This window comes from Oncorhynchus mykiss, chromosome 1 (assembly GCF_057628025.1).
Source record: "Oncorhynchus mykiss isolate SJ-2025 chromosome 1, ASM5762802v1, whole genome shotgun sequence".
Classification (NCBI taxonomy): Eukaryota; Metazoa; Chordata; class Actinopteri; order Salmoniformes; family Salmonidae; genus Oncorhynchus; species Oncorhynchus mykiss.
Window position 1 is genome coordinate 62,578,685 of NC_143022.1, and position 24,037 is coordinate 62,602,721.

Below are 24,037 nucleotides of genomic sequence, written 5' to 3' on the forward strand. Positions count from 1 at the left end.
TTTTCACAACGTTGACATCAGCAAACTGCTCGCCCACATGACGCCATTCACGTGGTCTGCGGTTAAGTCTGGTTGGACGTACTGCTAAAATTATGTTGGAGGCGGCTTATGGTAGAGAAATTAACATTAACTTCTCTGGCAACAGCTCTGGTGGACATTCCTGCAGTCAGCATGCCAATTGCACACTCCCTCAAAACTTGAGACATCTGTGGCATTGTGTTTTGTGACAAAACTGCACATTTTAAAGTGGCCTTTTATTGTCCCCAGTACAAGGTACACCTGCGTAATGATCATACTGTTTAATTAGCTTATTGATATGTCACACCAGTCAGGTGGAAGGATTATCGTGGCAAAGGAGAACTTCTCACTAACAAGGATATAAACCAATTTGTGCACAAAATTTGAGAGAAATACGCTTTTTGTGTAAAATTTCAGGATACTTTTATTTGAGCTTATAAAACATGGGACCAACACATTACACGTTGTATTTAGGACCAACTCCATATTAATGCCCATGATTTTGGAATAAATGTTCAATGAGAAAATCCCACATACTTTTGCACACACACACACACACACACACACACACACACACACACACACACACACACACACACACACACACAGTTAATTCATCAAGCTACACACAATACCCCATAATGACAAACAGTTTTGTTGAAATTTTAGCAAATTGATATAATAGAAAAAAAAGAAATATTACATTTCCATAAGTACTCAGACCCTTTACTCAGTACTTTGAAAGTTTCTTAAATCAAATCAAATCAAATTTATTTAGCCCTTCTTACATCAGCTGATATCTCAAAGTGCTGTACAGAAAGCCAGCCTAAAACCCCAAACAGCAAGCAATGCAGGTGTAGAAGCTCAGTGGCTAGGAAAAACTCCATAGAAAGGCCAGAACCTAGGAAGAAACCTAGAGAGGAACCAGGCTATGCGGGGTGGCCTGTCCTCTTCTGGCTGTGCCGGGTGGAGATTATAACAGAACATGGCCAAGATGTTCAAATGTTCATATATGACCTGCAGGGTCAAATAATAATAATGACAGTGGATGTCGAGGGTGCAACAGGTTAGGAGTAAATGCCAGTTGGCTTTTCATAGCCGTTCATTCAGAGTATCTCTACCGCTCCTGCTGTCTCTAGAGAGTTGAAAACAGCAGGTCTGGGACAGGTGGCACGTCCTGTGAACAGGTCAGGGTTCCATAGCTGCAGGTAGAACAGTTGAAACTGGATTAGCAGCACGGCCAGGTGGACTGGGGACAGCAAGGATTCATCAGGACAGGTAGTCCTGAGCCATGGTCCTAGGGCTCAGGTCCTCCGAGAGAGAGAGAAAGAAAGAAAGAGAGAAAGAGAATTAGAGAGAGCATACTTAAATTCACACAGGAAACCAGATAAGACAGGAGAAACACTCCAGATATAACAGACTGACCCTAGCCCCCCGACACATAAACTACTGCAGCATAAATACTGGAGGCTGAGACAGGAGGGGTCGGGAGACACTGTGGCCCCGTCCAACGACACCCCCGGACAGGGCCAAACGATAGTTCCAACCGCCGTGTAAGTGAATGGAGAGTAGGTGAACGGATGATCTCCTTATGTGTGGTTCCCACCGTGAAGCATGGAGGTGTGATGGTGCTTTGCTGGTGACACTGTCTGTGATTTATGTAGAATTCAAGGCACACTTAATCAGCATGGCTACCACAGCACTCTGCAGCGATACACCATCCCATCTGGTTTGTGCTTAGTGGGACTATCATTTGTTTTCAACACGACAATGACCCAACACACCTCCAGGCTGTGTAAGAGCTATTTCACCAAGGAGAGTGATGGAGTGCTGCATCAGAGGACCTGGCCTCCACAATCACCCGACCTTAACCCAATTGAGATGGTTTGGGATAAGTTGGCCCGCAGAGTGGAGGAAAAACAGCCAACAAGTGCTCAGCATATGTGGGAACTGTTGGAAAAGCATTCCAGGTGAAGCTGGTTGAGAGAATGCCAAGCTGTCATCAAGGCAAAGGGTGGCTACTTTGAAGAATCGCAAATATTAAATATTTTGATTTGTTTAACACTTGTTTGGTTGCTACATGTGTTATTTCATAGCTTTGGTTTTCACTATTACTCTACGATGTCGAAAATAGTAAAACCATTGAATGAGTAGGTGTGTCCAAACATTTGACTAGTACTGACTGTATATATACAGTTGAAGTCGGAAGTTTACATACACCTTAGCCAAATACATTTAAACTCAGTTTTTCACAATTCCTGACATTTAATCCTAGTAAAAATTCCCTGTTTTAGCACAGATAGGATCACCACTTTATTTTAAGAATGTGAAATGTCAGAATAATAGTAGAGAGAATCATTTATTTCAGCTTTTATTTTTTTCATCACATTCCCAGTGGGTCAGAAGTTCACATATACTCAATTAGTATTTGATAGCATTGCCTTTAAATTGAGTTACTTGGATCAAACGTTTCGGGTAGCCTTCCACAAGCTTCTCACAAAAAGTTGGGTAACTGAGCCAGGTTTGTTGGCCTCTTTGCTCGCACACACTTTTTCAGTTCTGCCCACAAATTTTCTATAGAATTGAGGTCAGGGCTTTGTGATGGCCACTCCAATACCTTGACTTCATTGTCCTTAAGCCATTTTGCCACAACTTTGGAAGTATGCTTGGGGTCATTGTCCATTTGGAAGACCCATTTGCCACCAAGCTTTAACTTCCTGACTGATGTCTTGAGATGTTGCTTCAATATATGCACATCATTTTCCTCCCTCATGATGCCATCTATTTTGTGAAGTGCACCAGTCCCACCTGCAGAAAAGCACCCCTACAACATGATACCTCCACCCCTGTGCTTCATGGTTGGAATGGTCTTCTTCAGCTTGCAAGCATCCCCCTTTTTCCTTCAAACATAACGATGGTCATTATGGCCAAACAGTTCTATTTTTGTTTCATCAAACCAGAGAACATTTCTCCAAAAAGTACAAGCTTTGTCCCCATGTGCAGTTGAAAAACGTAGTCTGGCTTTTTTTATGGCGGTTTTGGAGCAGTGGCTTCTTCCTTGCTGAGCGACCTTTCAGGTTATGTCAATATAGAACTCGTTTTACTGTGGATATTGATATCTTTTGTACCTGTTTCCTCCAGCATCTTCACAAGGTCCTTTGTTGTGCATGACACAAGTCATTGATTTGCACTTTTCGCACCAGTTTTCCGCATTATTGTGTGCTCCCATGGTGTTTATACTTGCGTACTATTGTTTGTACAGATGAACGTGGTAACTTCAGGCGTTTGGAAATTGCTCCCAAGGACGAACCAGACTTGTCTACAAATTTTCTGGGCTGATTTCTTTTGATTTTCCTATGATGTCAAGCAAAGAGGCACCGAGTTTGAAGGTATGCCTTGAAATACATCCACAGGTACACCTCCAATTGACTCAAATTATGTCAATTAGCCTATCAGAATTTTCCAAGCTGTTTAAAGGAACAGTTAATTTAGTGTATGTAAACTTCTGACCCCCTGGAATTGTGATAGTGAATTATAAGAGAAATAATCGGTCTGTAAACAATTGTTTGAAAAATGACTTGTGTCATGCACAAAGTAGATGTCCTAACCGACTTCCTAAAACTATAGTTTGTTAACAAGAAATGTGTGGAGTGGTTGAAAAATGACTTCTAATGACTCCAACCTAAGTAGATGTAAACTTCTGACTTCAACTGTATATATATATATATATATATATATATATATACAGTGCCTTGCGAAAGTATTCGGCCCCCTTGAACTTTGCGACCTTTTGCCACATTTCAGGCTTCAAACATAAAGATATAAAACTGTATTTTTTTTACAGCTGTAATCGCAGCAAAAGGTGGTGCTACAAAGTATTAACTTAAGGGGGCTGAATAATTTTGCACGCCCAATTTTTCAGTTTTTGATTTGTTAAAAAAGTTTTAAATATCCAATAAATGTCGTTCCACTTCATGATTGTGTCCCACTTGTTGTTGATTCTTCACAACAAAATAGAGTTTTATATCTTTATGTTTGAAGCCTGAAATGTGGCAAAAGGTCGCAAAGTTCAAGGGGGCCGAATACTTTCGCAAGGCACTGTATATATACACACACACACACATTTGAAGTCGGAAGTTTAAATACACTTAGGTTGAAGTCATTAAAATAACACATCCTAGATCTGAATGAAATATTCTTATTAAATACTTTTTTCTTTACATAGTTGAATGTGCTGACAACAAAATCACACAAAAATGATCAATGGAAATCAAAATTATCAAACCATGGAGGTCTGGATTTGGAGTCATACTCAAAATTAAAGTGGAAAACCACACTACAGGCTGATCCAACTTTGATGTAATGTCCTTAAAACAAGTCAAAATGAGGCTCAGTAGTGTGTGTGGCCTCCACGTGCCTCTATGACCTCCCTACAACGCCTGGGCATGCTCCTGATGAGGTGGTGGATGGTCTCCTGAGGGATCTCCTCCCAGACCTGGACTAAAGCGTCCGCCAACTCCCGGACAGTCTGTGGTGCAACGTGGCTTTGGTGGATGGAGCGAGACATGATGTCCCAGATGTGCTCAATTGGATTCAGATCTGGGGAACGGGCGGGCCAGTCCATAGCATCAATGCCTTCCTCTTGAAGGAACTGATGACACACTCCAGCCACATGAGGTCTAGCATTAGGAGGAACCCAGGGCCAACCGCACCAGCATATTGTCTCACAAGAGGTCTGAGGATCTCATCTCGGTACCTAATGGCAGTCAGGCTACCTCTGGCGAGCACATGGAGGCCTGTCCGGCCCCCCAAAGAAATGCCACCCCACACCATGACTGACACACCGCCAAACCGGTCATGCTGGAGGATGTTGCAGGCAGCAGAACGTTCTCCACGGCGTCTCCAGACTCTGTCACGTCTGTCACATGTGCTCAGTGTGAACCTGCTTTCATCTGTGAAGAGCACAAGGCGCCAGTGGCGAATTTGCCAATCTTGGTGTTCTCTGGCAAATGCCAAACGCCCCCACCTGTGGAGGTCAGGCCCTCATGGAGTCTGTTTCTGACCGTTTGAGCAGACACATGCACATTTATGGCCTGCTGGAGGTCATTTTTCAGGGCTCTGGCAGTGCTCCTCCTGCTCCTCCTTGCACAAAGGCGGAGGTAGCGGTCCTGCTGCTGGGTTGCCTGTCTCCTGGTAGTGCCTCCATGCTCTGGACACTACGCTGACAGACACAGCAAACCTTCTTGCCACAGCTCGCATTGATGTGCCATCCTGGATGAGCTGCACTACCTGAGCCACTTGTGTGGGTTGTAGACTCCGTCTCATGTTACCACTAGAGTGAAAGCACCGCCAGCATTCAAAAGTGACCAAAACATCAGCCAGGAAGCATAGGAACTAAGAAGTGGTCTGTGGTCACCACCTGCAGAACCACTCCTTTATTGTGGGTGTCTTGCTAATTGCCTATAATTTCAACCTGTTGTCTATTCCATTTGCACAACAGCATGTGACATTTATTGTCAATCAGTGTTGCTTCCTAAGTGGACAGTTTGATTTCACAGAAGTGTGATTGACTTGGAGTTACATTGCGTTATTTTAGTGTTCCCTTTATTTTTTTGAGCAGTGTATAAAAGAGAGTACAAAACATTTCCTATGAAAGTTTTTGTGCAATACATACGTTTTTTATTGATATGAACAGTATATTTAAGAGGACAGATTTAAGGCGTGATATTAAACATTACATAAAAAAATAACAAAACACTGAAAGTAATGGTGAACATTATGAAATCTAAAATCATTAGATTTAAACACCAATTGTTAACAGTAAAATCAGACACCATGAGACTGAGTGGCTTGCAATTAATTTGATTTAAGTAATAATCAAAACAATTTCAAATCGTGAATAATCTCTTAAAACAAATATTTGGTGAAGATCATAATATTCAACAAATGGTTCAGTAGCAATAGGTTCTGGGAACATTAACCCACATTGGCCAGTCAAAGATATGGAGCCCTTTTGTGTAAGATCAAGTTGTCCCTACACACTGTTTTAAGTTCTGTTTTTGCTTCTCCCCTAATGATTAATATTAGGACTTGTAAGCGGATCCTAGAACTAAACATAAGGGTAACTTATACCCAGAGATATACTGAACAAAAATATAAAACGCAACATGCAAAGTGTTGGTCCTATGTTTCTTGAGCCTAAATTTAAAAAAAACATTTTTTCAAGAAATCTTCAATACACAAAAAGCATATTTCTCTCAAATTTTGTTCACAAATTTGGTTACATCCCTGTTAGTGAGCATTTCTCCTTTGCCAAGATAATCCATCCACCTGACAGGTGTGGCATATAAAGAAGCTGATTAAACAGGAAGATGATCACACAGGTGAACCTTGTGCTGGGGACAATAAAAGGTAACTGAGGAATATTTATGTCAGTTATAAAGCCCTTTTGTGTGTGTGTGTGGGGGGGGCTCATTCTAATTGGCTGGGCCTGGCTCCTCAGTGGGTGGCGGTGCCCCTGCCCAGTCATGTGAAATTAATAGATTAGGGGCTAATTTATCTATTTCAATTGACTGACTTCCTACTACGAACTGTAACTCAGTAAAATCTTGTTGCATGTTGCATTTATATTTTTGTTCAGTATATAACACTTTTACAACGAGTGAGTTCTTGTCCTTATAGCTTTGATCTGGTTGGCTGGAATGTGCTGGGGGCGGAGTAGTGAGATATGAGTCTACCAGCTTCCCTCCAGCCAGTAAGCAGCGCTCCATGGACAGTGGAGAAGAAGGAAGGATGGGTGGCTTCTCCAGCAAACAACACCTGGAGAGGCTGAGAGAGAGAGAGAATATATAAGAGAGAGAATATGAGAGAAAGTGGGTCAAAAGATGACAGAATACACCATATGAACTGTGTATGTGTGTATACCTGTTCCCCTTGTTGTGGTAGTGGTTCAGCCAGGTTGTGTATATCCTGCAGTGAGGTTCCAGTAGCGGTGTAGGTGTAGGAGCCACAGGTCCATGGGTCATGGAACCACTGAGACCTCAGAACACGCCGTGGGGTGATGGTTGGGTTCCCTACACACACAGACAAACACACAGAAACGTAACGTTATGACTATAACTACTGTTCCCTGAAGGAGGGAAAAGGAGGTACAATCCAACTATGTGGAGTAACACAGTCACAACGTATATTGAAGAACTAAAGTCACTCCTGACGAGGCCAATGAAATCCACACCTTGCTGGAAGCCCTGTCTTCCACAGGTGATAACTCTGAGGCTCGGATATATTCCTTCAAGTCAGTACCACACCTCACTGCGCCCAGAACCGGGTGGCGCAGGGCCAAACAGACGTTGTACCTCATTTTCTTCCAAGGAAAAGTAGTTATAGTCATAACGTTACATTCACTTTCAGTTGGTACTCTAGGTACAACACAACTATGGGGAAATGTAATCCTGTCCCAAGTCGACCCAATGGATACCAAGTGAAATAGCCCATGGAAGACCACCCAGACCGCCAACCTGCAAGATGCAGTCGTCTGGGTATTGCACACTGCCTTAGACCCTCTCCTGTCAGCACGCTATGTGCTACACTTGGAGCAGTGACATCCAAGCGACAAACCTCACAAAAGTGTGGTGATGCCCAACTTGCCACCGCCCAAGATGCTGCCAGACCCCTGGGTAGTGGGCACGTACACCGCTAGGTAACCCTTGCTGCTATAGTGACAAGAAAAAGTATGTGAACCCTTTGGAATTACCATGATTTCTGCATAAATTTGCCATCAAATTTGATCTGATCTTCATCTAAGTCACAACAATAGACAAACTTAGTGTGCTTAAAAACTAATAACACAAATTGTATTTTTCTTGTCTATATTGAAAACATAATTTAAACATTCACACTGTAGGTTGGAAAAAGTATGTGAACCCCTTCGCTAATGACTTCTAATTGAAGTCATGCTAATTGAAGTCAGGAGTCAGCTAACCTGGAGTCCAATCAATGAGACGAGATGCCTCGCCCTATAAAAAACACTCACAAAATTTGAGTTTGCTAGTCACAAGAAGAATTGCCTGATGTGAACCATGCCTCAAACAAAATAGATCTCAGGAGACCTAAGATTAAGAACTGTTGACTTGCATAAAACTGGAAAGGGTTACAAAAGTATCTCTAAAAGCCTTGATGTTCATCAGTCCACTAAATGGACAAAGTTCAGCACTGTTGCTACTCTCCCTGGGAGTGGACGTCCTGCAAAGATGACTGCAAGAGCACAGAGCAGAACGCTCAATGAGGTTAAGAAGAGTCCTAGTGTCAGCCAAAGACTTCCAGAAATCTCTGGAACATGAGAACATATCTGTTGACGAGTCTACGATACGTAAAACACTAAATGGTGTTCATGTGAGGACACCATGGAAGAAGACCTTACTACACGTCTGAAGTTTGCAGAAGAGCACCTGGATGTTCCACAGTGCTACTGGCAAAATATTCTGTGGACAGATGAAACTAAAGTTGAGTTGTTTGGAACACAACACTGTGTGGAGATCAAACAGGCACAGCACACCAACATCAGAACCTCATCCCATCTGTAAAGTATGGTGGAGGGAGCATCATCGGTTTGGGGCTGCTTTGCTGCCTCAGGGCCTGGACAGCTTGCTATCATCGACGGAAAAATGAATTCCCAAGTTTATCAAGACATTTTGCAGGAGAATGTTAGGCTATTTGTCCACCAATTGAAGCTCAACAGAAGTTGGGTGATGCAACAGGACAACGACCCAAAACAGACGTAAATCAATTAACAGAATGGCTTCAACAGAAGAAAATATGCCTTCTGGAGTGGCCCAGTCAGAATCCTGACATCAACCTGATTGAGATGCTGTGGCATGATCTCAAGAGAGCAGTTCACGCCAGACATCCCAAGAATATTGCTGAGATGACGCAATCTCTTTTTTTGTTGTTGTTTAATTTGACCCCTTTTTCTCCCCAATTTTGTGGTATCCAATTGTTGTAGTAGCTACTATCTTGTCTCATCGCTACAACTCCCGTACGGGCTCGGGAGAGACGAAGGTTAAAAGTCATGCGTCCTCCGATACACAACCCAACCAAGCCGCACTGCTTTTTAACACAGCGCGCATCCAACCCGGAAGCCAGCCACACCAATGTGTCGGAGTACCTGGCCACCTTGGTTAGCGCCCGCGCCCGGGCCGCCACAGGAGTCGCTGGTGCGCGATGAGACAAGGACACCCCTACCGACCAAGCCCTCCCTAACCAGGACGACGCTAGGTCAATTGTGCGTCGCCCCACGGACATCCCGGTCGCGGCCGGTTACGACAGAGCCTGGGCGTGAACCCAGGGACTCTGATGGCACAGCTGGCGCTGCAGTACAGCGCCCTTAACCACTGCGCCACCCGGGACGCCCGATGACGCAATCTCAATCGCACTCCACACTGCCCTTTCACACCAATGTGAGAATGCTGCTCATTGACTACAGCTCAGGGTTCAACACCACAGTGCCCACAAAGCTCATCACTAAGCTAAGGACCCTGGGACTAATCACCTCCCTCTGCAATTGGATCCTGGACTTCCTGACGGGCCGCCCCCAGGTGGTAAGGGTAGGCAACAAAACATCTGCCACGCTGATCCTAAACATTGGGGCCCCTCAGGGGTGTGTACTTAGACCCCTCCTGTACTCCCCGTTCATCCATGACTGCATGGCAAACACGACTCCAACACCATCACTAAGTTTGCTGACGACACAACAGTGGTAGGCCTGATCACAGACAATGATGTGACAGCCTATAGGGAGGAGGCCAGAGACCTGGCATTGGGGTGCCAGAACAACAACCTCTCCCTCAATGTGAGCAAGACAAAGGAGCTGATCATGGACTACAGGAAAAGGCAGGCCGAACAGACCACCATTAACATCGACAGGGCTGTAGTGGAGTGGGTCAAGAGTTTCAAGTTCCTTGTGTCCACATCAAACTATCATGGTCCAAACACACCAAGACAGTTGTGAAGAGTGTAAGTGTAAGTCTCTGTGACATTTTTTTTTTTTTTTTTTACCTTTATTTAACTTAACAAATTCTTATTTTCAATGACGGCCTAGGAACAGTGGGTTAACTGCCTGTTCAGGGGCAGAACGACAGATTGTCAGCTCTGGGATTTGAACATGAAACCTTTCAGTTACAAGTCCAACGCTCTAACCACTAGGCTACCCTGCCGCATCTTGTGTCCTTCTCCTTAGTTGTCTGTGTTTACTTTCACTCGTTCTGGAAGAGTGGTCTTCTAAGGACAGCTAATGAGCAGTGTCGATGATCCGAAGAGTTGTGATGAGAGCTGTGTAGTAGATGATGATTTGAAGAGAATAACCAGATGGTCCTACTTAAATTCACTTTCTTAGACACAGAACAGCTACTCAACATAACATTGATTGTTAGAGGCTACTTTGTCTTCTTCAACTCATGTTGATTTTCAGGGTAGTGACCAATGGAGACCAAGCTGCAGCTTGTGGTCCTTCTAGTCTGAAATGTTAATTATTAACTCAGTCTTTTATACACTTGGGTAAAAAGGGTTATTTCCATCATACTGACACGCTCTCTGAGCTCCCTCGGGCATGGCTAGTTACAGGGCAAAAGATCAAAAACAATGATCTTGTTAGAAAACTAAATTCACATTCCTATCTTTACAAAAATATTATCTTCATCCTTGTTATTTCCTACACAGCGTAAAGGATGTAAACCTGATATACACAGTGTGAAAGCTCTTCAAGTTACAATATTTGTTATATCACTTTTATACCATTTTTATGACATCACAAAATAGACATTCATTTCCCATATTCCGTCTCTCATCATTCCCCACATTCAGATGTTGAAATATTGTCCCAGTGTTCACTGTTGGACGTTAAGAGTTTTTGAGCGGTAAAACCTTCTGGAACAAAGGTATTCCATTCACCAATACAAGAGACCAAATGGAGTTGTCTGCTGCCTACAATTTACGATCGACGTGAGGTGTCATAAAACCTCCACACCAATTCCTCCTCCCCTCTGCGGGTGAGAGGGCTCAGTAGACACTGATCCATTGTAACCTGATCTTTGGATCCTATCAGGAGAGTCATGACAAATTAAAGATTTTGTCCCATCCTACAGTGCTTACGAAAGTTCAGACCCCTTCACTTTTCCACATTTTGTTACGTTACAGCCTGATTCTAAAATTGATTAAATTACAAAATGTTCCTCATTCTACACACAATACCACATAATGACAAAATGAAAACAGGTTTTTAGATTAAAAAAATATATATATTAAATAGTATTCAGACCCTTTGCTATGAAACTTGAAATTGAGCTCAGGTGCATCCTGTTTCCATTGATCATCCTTGAGATGTTTCTACAGCTTGGAGTCCACCCGTGGTACATTCAATTGATTGGACATGACTTGGAAAGGCACATACCTGTCTATATAAGGTCCCAGAGTTAACAGTGCATGTCAGAGCAAGAACACAAGCCATGAGGTCGAATGATTTGTCCGTAGAGCTCCGAGAGAGGATGGTCCCCAAGAACACAGTGGCCTCCATCATCTTTAAATGGAAGAAGTTTGGAACCACCAAGAGTCTTCCTAGGGCTGGCAGCCCGGCCAAACTGAGCACTCTGACAGAGCTCCAGAGTTCCTCTGTGGAGATGGCAGAAACTTCCAGAAGGGCAACCATCTCTGCAGCACTCTGCCAATCAGGACTTTATGGTAGAGTGGCCAGACGGAAGCCACTCCTCAGTAAAATGCACATGACAGCCTGCTTGGTTTGCCAAAAGTCACCTAAAGGACTCTCAGACCATGAGAAATAAGATTATCTGGCCTGAACACCATGTGTCACGTCTGGACGAAACCTGGCACCATCCCTACAGTGCATGGTAGTGGCAGCATCCTGCTGTGGGGATGTTTTTCAGTAGTCAGGATCGAGGGAAAGATGAACGAAGAAAACCTGCTTCAGAGCGCAGACTGGGGCGAAGCACACAGCCAAGACAACGCGGGAGTGGCTTCGTGACAAATCTCAATGTCCTTGAGTGGCCCAGCCAGAGCACAGACTTTAACCCCATCAAACATCTCTGAAGAGACCGGAAAATAACGGTGCAGCAACGCTCCCCATCCAACCTGACAGAGCTCGAGAGGATCTGCAGATTACAATGGGAGAAACTCACCAAATACAGGTATGCCATGCTTGTAGCATCATACCCAAGAAGACTCGAGGCTGTAATCGCTGCCAAAAGTGCTTCAACAAAGTACTGAGTAAAGGCTCTGAATACTTATGTAAATAAGATATGTTTTTAATTTTAAATACATTTGCAAACATTTCTAAAAACAAGTTTTTTCTTTGTCATTATGGGGTATTGTGTGTATAGGGTGATGAGAAAAAATACATGATTTAATCAATTTTAGAATAAGTAACGAAATGTGGGAAAAGTGAAAGGGTCTTTCCGAATGCACTGTACATCCTGATATTATCAGGTTCTGACGACTAGATGGTTCTGTTCATGCTTTTAGGTGATTTTTTTTATTTTAAAATGTAAGAATCACCCCTCCCCTCAATGTTAAAGGAATAGTTCACCCAAATTACATATTCGTTTCCTTACCCTGTAAGCAGTCTATGGTCAAGGTATGACAGAAACCCACGCTTTGGTTTTGTTTACCTGGCCAATGTTTAAAATGCTAACTTTTTTTTTGTGTTTCTGGCACAGATCCAGTGCAAGTCAATGGAACCTATATTAGCATTTTCACACTTCATATCCAAGGATGAAGAATCAATACTCCGAGCCGCAGCTCCATACTAATTGTCAGACATGGAGCACTGATACTATATACTCGTTGTTGGGGTGGGACTGGCGTGGCGTGTCCATGGGTGGCTTTTTAATTTTTTTTTATGTCCAAATAAGTTTGGTCCAAATCGGATATTAGGTACTTTACTAAAATATATGAATCCTATAAATTTAAAAATGCCAATTTGGGTGCAATCAATTAGCTTAATTTCCCAGAGATCAAAATTCTATTTCAACAAAGTAATGTTGCAGGAATGCGAATTTTATCAGTTTTCAACATAATAAACGATTTCTGAACAATCTGAGATGGGGTGGGTGTCATAACCCCTTTTTCTTGTGCTTTGAGGTGGAATGACCCAGGGGCGATTCATAAAAAAATAGAATTCCCAGGAATGAAAAGTGTTGAGCTCGAGAAAGACCGCTCCTTTCGGGATCCAACCCTGCTTGTTCCCTCGACTCCGTTACCAACAACCAATCGCCTACAGAGCCCATAACCTGTACCACTAGACACCTCAAAGGGACTAGTGAGCTACAGGCAGGAATCATCAATGAATCCCAGCAATGAGACACCAAGGGGGAGGGGCGCATTGGTCGCGCATTGGTCGCTCAGACCTGTGTTAAGGCCCCTCGCTCCGGTGGTTAGCCTAGCCAAGTTTAAATTGGCTGCTTCCTCATCGGAGGTGCACGCAAGACCCAATTCCTCGAAATCCTCCAACTCCAGGAATTGGAAATAGGAATGGGGTTGCCATTAAGCTGGGGGAAAGCTTCATTCACAGGAAGTCAAGGCTGCTAGCTTGGTCTTTTCAGTCCAAGCCAGGCTAGATGGCCTTATTGACCAAAGCAAGGTCCGTTCAGAATATCCAAGCGACTTAACACTATACTAAACAATAGAGCTACCCAAGCAACTCCACCGTGGGGAAGCAGGAATACCTAGTAGTAGCAAGTCCGCCTCAACGAACAAAAAGGGAACAAAAGATTAACACACTACTGACTGACGTGTAGATTACAGACATGAAAGTACAATGGGTTAACCTGCGTATGAGGCATGTGATGGAGGGGTTAGATGTTAGAAGGTTTACCTGTGAACCTGCGTATAAGGTGTGTTACGGAGTGTGTGACGTCCTGTTCTGGCAGAGTCTCCATGAACTCAGACTCATGACCAGCGATCCAGCCACACAAAACATGGCCATACCTGGAGAGACAGGGGTAGAGAGGGGGAAAGAGGGTGAGAGGCAAGAGGCGTGGGGAGTTCAAGACATTGAGTTTGAGATTTTTAGTTTGTGTGTACGTCTTAGTTACCGCTCAGTGGGTTTGAGGACAGTGAAACCAAACAGTTTCTTGATCCAGAGTCTCTCCACATCTGATACCTGGTCCACCAAGTCTGACTAGAAGGCAACAGTAAAAAAAACTACTGTTACTGTCTGTGTGTTTGCAATGATAGATATATATTGTGTTCCTCAAGGATCCGTTTTGGGCCCAATACTCTTTTCACCGCATGCTTTGTGTTTCATACCTCGTCTTCCCAGACCAGGTATATGACCTCACAGTCATCGTCCCACCAGGGTTGGTCAAACTCCACAAAGATCTTGTTGTTGGTTCCAAAGCCCATCCTCTGAACAGAGTGCAGCTTGTGGAGGGGTAGAGGAGGGGAGAGGAGGGTACCATGATGCTTCTTCAGATAACCTGATAGAATAATAGTAGATATTATTAGGTACACTGAACAAAAATGTAAACACTTCATGTAAAAAGTATTGGTCCCATGTTTCATGAGCTGAAATAAAAGATCCCAGAAATGTTCCATATGCACATTATGCAAATTTCTCTCAAATTTTGTGCACAAATTTGTTTACATCCCTGTTAGTATCCATCTGACAGGTGTGGCATATCAGGAAGCTGATTAAACAGAACGATCATTACACAGGTGCACCCTGTGCTGCGGACAATAAAAGGCCACTAAAATGTGAAGTTGTCAAACACAATACCACAGATGTCTCAAGTTCTGAGGGAGCGTGTAGTTGGCATGCTGACTGCAGGAATGTCCACCAGAGCTGTTGACAGATAATTTAAATGTTCATTTTTCTACCATAAGCAGCCTCCAATGTCATTTTAGAGAACTTGCTAGTATGTCCAACCGGCCTCACAACCACAGACCACGTGTAACCATGCTAGCCCAGGACCTCCACATCCAGCTTCTTCACCTACGGGATCGTCTGAGACCAGTCACCCCCGACAGCTGATGAAACGGGGGGCTTGCGGAACCAAAAAATGTCCATACAAACTGTCAGAAACCATCTCAGGAAAGCTCATCTGCGTGTTCGTCGTCCTCACCAGGGTCTTGACCTGACTGCAGTTCAGAGTCGTATCCGACTTCAGTGGGCAACTGCTCACCTTCGATGGACACTGGCACGCTGGAGAGGTGTGCTCTTCACCGATGAACTGTACCGGCTTGCTGATGTCAACATTGTGAACAGTGTGCCCAATGGTGGCGGTGAGATTATGGTATGGGCAGGCATAAGCTATGGACAACGAACACAATTGCATTTTAGCGATGGCAATTTGAATGCGCAGAGATACCATGACGAGATCCCGAGGCCCATTGTCGTGCCATTCTTCCACCTCCATTACCTCATGCTCATGTACGGCCCCATGTCGCTAGGATCTGTACACAATTCCTGGAAACTGAAAATGTCCCAGTTCTTCCATAGCCTGCATATTCACCAGACATGTCACCCATTGAGCATGTTCGGGATGTTCTGGATCGGCGTGTACGACAGCGTGTTCCCGCCAATATCCAGCAACTTGGCACAATCATTGAAGAGCAATCGGACGACATCCCACAATCAACAGCCTGGTTTTCTGACCCACGCCCCTACTTTAAAAATTTTTTTTATTTGTGACCAACAGATGCAAATCTGGACTGATTTCCTTATATGAACTGTAACTCAGTAAAATCTTTGAAATTGCTGCATTTATATTTTTGTCCATTGTAGCTTTGGAGGTTGTTCTAAAAAAAAAATTGTAAATGAGAGGAGAAGAGAGACATGGCATGGTGCCTATTTTAGGTAGCCTGTCAGCACAGAAAACTCAGACTTCCAGTTCTTTGAGAAGGTACGGTCACAATGTTTGTTACTGGTTATAAAAGGTTAATGTTTAGAAACTTAGAAGAGAGGTCATAAAATGTAATATAAGAGAACATTTTAACAGTAGTCATTTGACATCTGTGTGTGTGTGTGTGTGAGACCTACCGAGAGGGACAGTGAGGATGACGTGGTCCGCTGGGATTCTCTCTCCATCTTCACACTCCAACACAACAGGGTACTCTCTCCCTCCTTTCCTCACCACCCTCTGCCAGTGGACACAACTGACTGGTCGATGGTAGGAGACTATCCCAGCAGGAAGCTCTTTCATCAAGTTGTCGATTAACCCTTCATAACCTCTGAAAGAGACAGAACAGCAGTCTAGTCAAGTCACTCACACAGCGGTAAACTGAGAAAGGTGCAATCGATGTCTACACACACACACACACACACACACACACACACAGCAGAAGGATTTTTTGACAGCCTAATTTAGATATTTTATGCTTAGAATTTACGACATTTGGTAGGCTATTTGTTACTCAACTTGTTTAGAATTAGATACACACAGCTTCTCTTCGGGCATTACTTGTTGCCCTAGAATACTTAATAAAGCCTTGCTCACCAGAATAAAGTCATAACATCAATAGAATAAATGTATCAATAATGTAGCTGACATCTGTAAAGTTATTCTTTAACGTTTAGAGACCGGGGAGAAACTGCAATAACCCGGAAAGATTTTCTGTAAAACTTCCAAATGACAACAGTTTGACCGGTTTTATGAAAAGCTGTGAAAACAATCCATCAAGATTCAGATAATAATATTTCAGTTGGTCTTGGATGCATATTTTATGTGGTTAAAATAGCCTACTGTCAGCTTTATTTCTCCGAAAAAGATGGCACGTTTGCAAAGTACTTAACGGTCCATTCGCAGTCTCTTAAGATGCTGAAATAAATACATAATTTCTCTCCACTCCTGTTCCAGAGACAAAATTGTTGCTTGCCGTAAAACGATACACCAAATGTTAATTTTGTAGCCTACTAATATTATATTAGGCTACATTGTGAGAGGTTATAGGAGTACAGTCATTGTGCAGATTTCAGTTACTATTCCATTTAACCCAGCCGCACCCCTGCTTTCCCCATCCCCTGCGACCCCACACAAACTGACCGGGGGAAGGTGCAGTCCAATCCAGGCAAGGTCTTGTACAGTCCAAAGGCTCCCAGGCCCAGCGTGTCCAGAGTGTGTGTTCCATTCACACAACACTCCACCTTCAACAGAGTACTGATCAAAGACAGACGGACAGACTGACAGGACAGACTGTCACCTTGCCACCGCTCTGCTGCACGCTGACGCACCTACACACACACACGCACATTTAACAGGCAGACAAGAGATATAGGTATACGGTGTGTGTATGTGTGTGGGCGCATGTGTGACGTACCTCTGTCCTTATGAACTCTCCGACACTGCTATACGGTTCTCCTCCCTGTTCGCTGAACTCGCCTCCCTCCTCCAACACCTCAGCAAATAGCTCTACAGCAGGACCCATCAGCTCTGGAGTCAGCTTATGACCTGGTAGAAACATAGCACAATGCTAACAAACTACTGACTAGCTAAGACTTTGTATGAGCCAATGTTTTTTCTATGGGGTTCATACATTGACCGAAAAAAAAAAAAAAAAAAAGGGAACGGAGAGCGCATCCACAGTTTGGTCTGTCGCTTGTACATACGCAACTCATGTTAGTTCAACTCATTTTAACTTCTGACGGACAAAAAAAAAGAAAAAAAAACTGACTGGGTGACATAATATTACATTTTCATCCATTAAAATCAGTCTCTGTCTGGCCCAACTTTTTACCAGAGCTGGAGAACCAGTTTGGTACCCATGGTGGGTGACCTCCTATAGCCAGGTCCTGGTTCTCCGGAGTCAGGCTCTCTGGGTCCAGCAGGCTGTACTGTCTGGACAGACAGAACACTGGGTTAGCCTCCGACGGACCATGGATCCAGTTAGCACCAATCTCTATGATGTTATTACCTAGAGGAGAGAGTGGGAAGGGAGAGTGTAATACATTCAAACAAGTTTAGCAACACACAGCATATGAGTAGGTTACACAATTACACAGCAATAAAAATAAGTGCTATGGTTTTATGATAGACTGCAGTTAAAGACGCATCATGGTTTGATATATTACCGTATATTGATAAAGCTACAGCCTACTGTATCACATGCTTTTTTGACAATGTTTATTGACACCGGTCATATTCAATGGGTGTTGCCCATTTCTAAATTCATCAGTTATTCTGCACTCTGGCACAATCAGATGAGAGTGCCCTGAAATCAGAGTAGATGGCCAGACTGCAGGAATGTCCACCAGAGCTGTTGCCAGAGAATTGAATGTTAATTTCTCTACCATAAGCCGCCTCCAACGTTGTTTTAGAAAATTTGGCAGTACGTCCAACTGGTCTCACAATGTCAGACCACGTGAAGCCCACGCCAGCCCAGGACCTCCAAATTTCGCTTCTGCAGGATTATTTAGGGTGGGGGGTTATTTCTGTCTGTAATAAAGCCCTTTTGTGGGGAAAAACTCATTCTGATTGGCTGGGCCTAGCTCCAAGTGGGTGGGCCTAAGCCCGCCCAGGCCCAACATGACTGCGACATTGCAGTCAGATTATGGCTTAATACATTTATTTCAATTGATTTCCTTATATGAACTGTGACTTGGTAAAATCTTTGAAATTGTTGCATGCTACATTTTTGTTCTGCATATATTGGATCTTTGTCCAGCTACTGTGAAAAGTTTGGATGTGTGTAAAACCATCCATAGTCTGCGTTGTTTTAACATTATATGCCCACAGGGAAAAAGGATGGTGCCTGTAATAGTGACATAGCCTATTTAGAATTGGAATTGTATTATTCATTCTCTTTTTAGGCCTTATCAATAATTAATTAATGTAATCTTGCTTATTGACAATGTTTGGCATGTCCATGCACAGCCATAATGCAATTTACAATAGGCCTAGATCCTATATCAGTGTGAATGCTATTGCAGCCATGCAATTACTTAGAACAATGTGGACTGCAAACAGATTCAAGTTAACATATTTATCAAAGATAGGTCTACATTGTTATTTTATTTCTGTAAGGCAGTAGCCAATGTAAGTAAGACCTTTAAAAACAGGTCAACATTCACAAGGCTGCAGGGCCAGACGGATTACCAGGGCGTGTACTCCGAGCATGCACTGACCAACTGGCAAGTGTCTTCACTGAATTTTCAACCTGTCCCTGGCCGAGTCCGTAAAATACCTACATGTTTCAAGCAGGACACCATAGTCCCTGTGCCCAAGAACACCAAGGTAACCTGCCTAAATGACTAGCGACCCGTAGCACTCACATCTGTAGCCATGAAGTGCTTTGAAAGGCTGGTCATGGCTCACAACACCATTATCCAAGAAACCCCAGACCCACCCCAATTTGCATACTGCCGCAACAGGTCCACAGATGACATAATCTCTATTGCACTAAACACTGCCCTTTCCCACCTGGACAAAAGGAACATCAATGTGAGAATGCTAAAAATTGCCAAAGACTCCAACCACCCAAGCCATTGACTATTTTCTTTGATACCGCACGGCAAGTGGTACCAGAGCACCAAGTCTAGGTCCAAAAGGCTTCTGAACAGCTTCTACCCCCAGCCATAAGACTGCTGAACAGCTAACCAAATGGCTACCGGGACTACATGCATTTTTACACTGCTGCTTCTCGCTGTTTATTAACTATTATCTGTGCAAAGTCACTTTACCCCTACCTACATGTACATATTACCTCAATATAGCCCCGTTATTGTCATTTTATTTAGTAAAATGCTTGTTTTTTCTTAATTCTTATTCTTCTTAAAACTGCATTGTTAAGGGCTTGTAAGTAAGCATTTCCCAGTAAGGTCTACTGCACCTGCTGTATTTTGGCGCATGTGACAAATAAAATGGTATTTGATTTGATTTCAAAATTAGCCCTGCTGTCACCATTTAGACATTGATACCACATATGCATTTTTGAGTTGAAGAACACCAACCAATGCAATGTAGAATCAGTTTAACAGGTGACAAACAGATGATTGTACTATTGTAACATGCAGTGGGGAGAATTCTATTGTCCCCGTCAGGAGTCCAGGCTTTTGACATAGATGGTAGAGCTCTCATCTCTGGACCACACAAGCTTTAGATTGCATACTGCTAAGGTACTTGTTGCTCTCTACATCGGTCAGCTACATTGGTGACCACGGTGGGATCCTTTCGATCAGTGGAGGCTGGTGGGAGGAGCTATAGGGGGACGGGGTCATTGTAATGGCTGGAATGCAATGGTATCAAACTCATTAAACTTACGGAAACCACGTTTGACTCTGTTCTATTAATTCAATTCCAGCCATTACAATTAGGCCGCCTCCTATAGCCCCTCCCACCAACTGCCACTGCGTTCGACATCCCTATGGGGCCTAGGCACACAAATTCTCCTAGAGAGAAGGGGGAACACTGAAGTATGCATTTATGACAGTTCTACAGTCAACAGAGGCCCAGGCTTTTGGCATAGATGGTAAAGTTCTCCTTTCTGGACTGCAACATGTTAAGATTGTGCCCTCCACAGCACTTGATATACATTGATTGGTAGTTTAACCTATAATTAGATTTGCTATTTGTCTCCGTACTCAATAAATGGTGAAACACTGTCATGGTGTTCTTTGTTTTCGAATGTATATGCATGAAACATACATCATGAAAACCATGTCTCACACTCAGTCATAGTTTGTAGAATAACAAATGGATTGGTAAGATTTAGGCACAGTCACCTTTTATGAGGTTAGTGGGAAAGTTAATAATTTAAACAACCTAAATATACTCATATTCACTTAACATTTAGTATTTATCATTCTCCATACCTTATGTTCCAATGCATCAAACTCTATGCATGCCCACCATGGAATTGGTCAGCTGCTATTTGAGAACTAATCTGGTTTAGAAATCAAAGTGGTTATCTTATTACACAGATTGTATCGCAAGGTATGCCACAGTGCCTTCAGAAAGAATTCGTACCCTTGATTTATTCCACATTTTGTTGTGTTACAGCCTGAACTCAATGGATTAAATATATTTTTTTCAACCATCTTCACATAATACCCAAAAAGTGAAAACATATTTTTAGACAAATTAAATACAGAAATCGTATCTATATAAGAATGCACACCGAGTCAATACACGTTAGAATAACCTTTAGCAGCGATTAAGACTAAGCTTAATCGATGGTTAAGACTAAGAAAAAGTGCTTTGCACACATGGATCGTATCATTTTTAAAATAAAATTCTTCAAGCTCTGTCAAGTTGTTTGTTGATCATTTCTAGACAGCCATTTTAAGTCTTGCCATAGATATCCAAGCAGATTTAAGTAAAACTGTAACTAAGTCACTCAGGAACATTCTTGGTAAGCAACTGCAGTGCATATTCGGCCTTGGGTTTTAGGTTATTTGTCCTGCTGAAAGGTGAATGTCTCCCAGTGTCTGTTGGAAAGCAGACTGAACCAGATTTTCCCCTCTAAGATTTAGCTCTATTCCGTGTTTTATTATCGTAAAAAACGCACTAGTCCTTGCCGATGACAAGCATACCCATAACATGATGCAGCCATCACCATGGTTGAAAATATGAAGAGTAGTACTCAGTGATGTGTTGTATTTGCCACAAACATAAGGCTTTGTATTCAAGACAAAGTTAATTTCTTCGCCACATTTTTTGCAGTTTTACTTTAGTGCCTTGTTGCAAACAGAAGGCATATTTTGGAATATTTTTAGTCTGTACAAGCTTCCTTCTTTTCACTCTGTCAATTAGGTTAGCCATGATATATCAGACCTATACCACAGGTATGACAAAATATGTATTTTTTCTGCTCGAATTACGATGGTAACAAGATTATTATAGCAATAAGGCTCCTCAGGGTATTTTGGCAACGCATTGCGTCGTGCCTAAGAACAGCCTCTAGCAGTGGTATATTGGCCATATACCACACCCCCTTGGGCCTTATTGCTTAAGTATGTTTTGGCAAATATGCATATTGCAGTGGTGTCCAACACGGAACCCAAACCGGCTGTGCAGCGTGCACCATCGTGCATTATTTTGTCCTCCCACACCAAACGAGATCACGACACGCAGGTTAAAATATCAAAACAAACTCTGAAACAATTACATTAATTTGGGAACAGGTCAAAAAGCATTAAACATTTACGGCAATTTAGCTAGCTAGCTTTCACTTGCTAGCTAATTTGTCCTATTTAGCTAGCTTGCTGTTGCTAACTAATTTGTCCTGGGATATAAACATTGAGTTGTTATTTTACCTGAAATGCACAAGGTCCTCTACCTCGACAATTAATCCACACAAAATGGCCAACCGAATCGTTTCTAGTCATCTCTCCTCCATCCAGGCTTTTTCATCTTTGAACTTATGTTGATTGGCATCTACACTTTCATAGTATTACCACGACAACCGGCACAACAGTTTGTCTTTCAATCACCAACGTGGGTATAACCAATGAGGAGATGGCACATAGGGATCTGCTTCTATAAACCAATGAGGAGATGGGAGATGCAGGACTTGCAGCACGAACTGCGTCAGAAATAGAAAGGAGTATCGCAGATGCTCGTTGGCGAGATTTCGAAATGTATTTTGCGACGCGAGCGGTGTAGTCAGCCTGTTAACCTCCATTCTAGCATACATGATTACACACACCTTTCCACCTTTTTGCTTTTATTTGGGATTCTATGCAAAGTATATTATTGAATGTTTCGTTAAGCTTGCAGCTAGTTCCTTGAAATAAGACAATCATGCCAAAACATTTTACTTCACTGGCAGAGTGAGGATAATTAAACACAAATTGACTTTTATAGTAGCTGGCTAGGCTAGTCAAACTGTAATATTGCCTAGCTTTCAATAAATTGGCTAAATGGTCAACGATGTTACCTCTTCACAGGATCAAAACAAATCGTATTGCATGCTGCATATTTCAAGTGCACTCGAAAACAGATATTTATCTATAGCTATTCCTCTTCATCAGACAGCAACTTGCGTTTTCACAACAGGCTGTGTTTACGACTAGAAACAGTAGATAGAAGATTGGCTGTCTTCATCACGAGGTGTACGAGAGTTCAAATTCAGCCGTCTGCCACATTTGCCCGAGTAGACCGTGTTGAAGTATTCTTTTTATGAGAAAATTCAAGGTGCCAACACATGTTATGGTCATCATAAGAATGTTTCTGTCATAAGCAACAACATCAAAAAAACAGCTCCTTCCTAGACTGGGATCGAGCAACTTCACGTTTTTCACCTATCCCCTTGATAGCTGCAAGATGCAGTTGGTGAAGTGAAGACATAACTTCATGACCTTTGATCACATGATTTTTGTAAAGTTCCTGCAGTCGAGATGTAAGCGTAAATCGGACGATTTTATCCCCATAAATGCAACCCTTTGAAAAGCGGTGAGAATCGACTTGGCAAAATTAAGTGATCCGATCGAACGCACCCCTTTCTCTCTTCATGTTCCCTCTACACTCACCCATTTTGCCTGTCTTTATCCTTCCTCCACTCCGCCCCGTCGCTTCCAGGATCCTCACATTGCGGAAACCATGTTTGGTTAACTTCAAAGCTGCTCCAATACCAGATATTCCACAGCCAACTATTACAATCTGCGAGTCCAACCCGTGCCGCAAAGCCATAGCGGTGCCCTGATGTCTATCAACTGGTCTCCGTCGCTCCCTCTCCACTCGATCTTCTTCTTCTTCTTCGATGGGGTTCACTGGCGTTTGGCATCCAATGTTAATGGTTCATTACCGCCACCAGCTGTACGGGGTATTGAATAAGAACAACAAAAACATTCCGGGAAAGGTGGAAAACGTCATCACACTAAATAAAATACGTAAAATATCAAAATAAAAACACCATACTTCTTCAATCACAGTCCACTCCAAAATGCATCCCTACACAGGCTCAGGGGCCTGTGTACATTCACAAACAGGATTTATTGCACTGCATTGGCTGTGAAATCAAGAAGACCCCAAAAAACTTCAGCAGCATGCACAATGACTCCAATTTTCTTAGACTTCTT

General features: G+C 42.9%; 1 protein-coding gene across 3 annotated transcripts in view; it reads right to left on the reverse strand.

The window, feature by feature from the left end:
* Positions 1 to 5,674: 5,674 nt before the first annotated feature.
* Positions 5,675 to 24,037, reverse strand: part of paox (polyamine oxidase) — a 34,050-nt gene continuing 15,687 nt past the window's right edge. For 2 of the 3 annotated variants that reach the window (XM_090235690.1, XM_021606278.3), the window contains exons 2-11: positions 23,489 to 23,772; positions 17,758 to 17,934; positions 17,341 to 17,471; positions 17,067 to 17,254; positions 16,064 to 16,254; positions 14,332 to 14,501; positions 14,118 to 14,203; positions 13,898 to 14,010; positions 6,943 to 7,091; positions 5,675 to 6,846 (exon numbers count right to left, since the gene is read on the reverse strand). In XM_090235690.1, coding sequence (XP_090091816.1) covers positions 6,694 to 6,846; positions 6,943 to 7,091; positions 13,898 to 14,010; positions 14,118 to 14,203; positions 14,332 to 14,501; positions 16,064 to 16,254; positions 17,067 to 17,254; positions 17,341 to 17,471; positions 17,758 to 17,934; positions 23,489 to 23,648 — 1,518 coding nt within the window. In that variant the 5' untranslated portion in view covers positions 23,649 to 23,772 and the 3' untranslated portion in view covers positions 5,675 to 6,693. The remainder of the gene's footprint in view (positions 6,847 to 6,942; positions 7,092 to 13,897; positions 14,011 to 14,117; positions 14,204 to 14,331; positions 14,502 to 16,063; positions 16,255 to 17,066; positions 17,255 to 17,340; positions 17,472 to 17,757; positions 17,935 to 23,488; positions 23,773 to 24,037) is intronic. The other variant, XM_090235696.1, reaches the window with a different exon arrangement.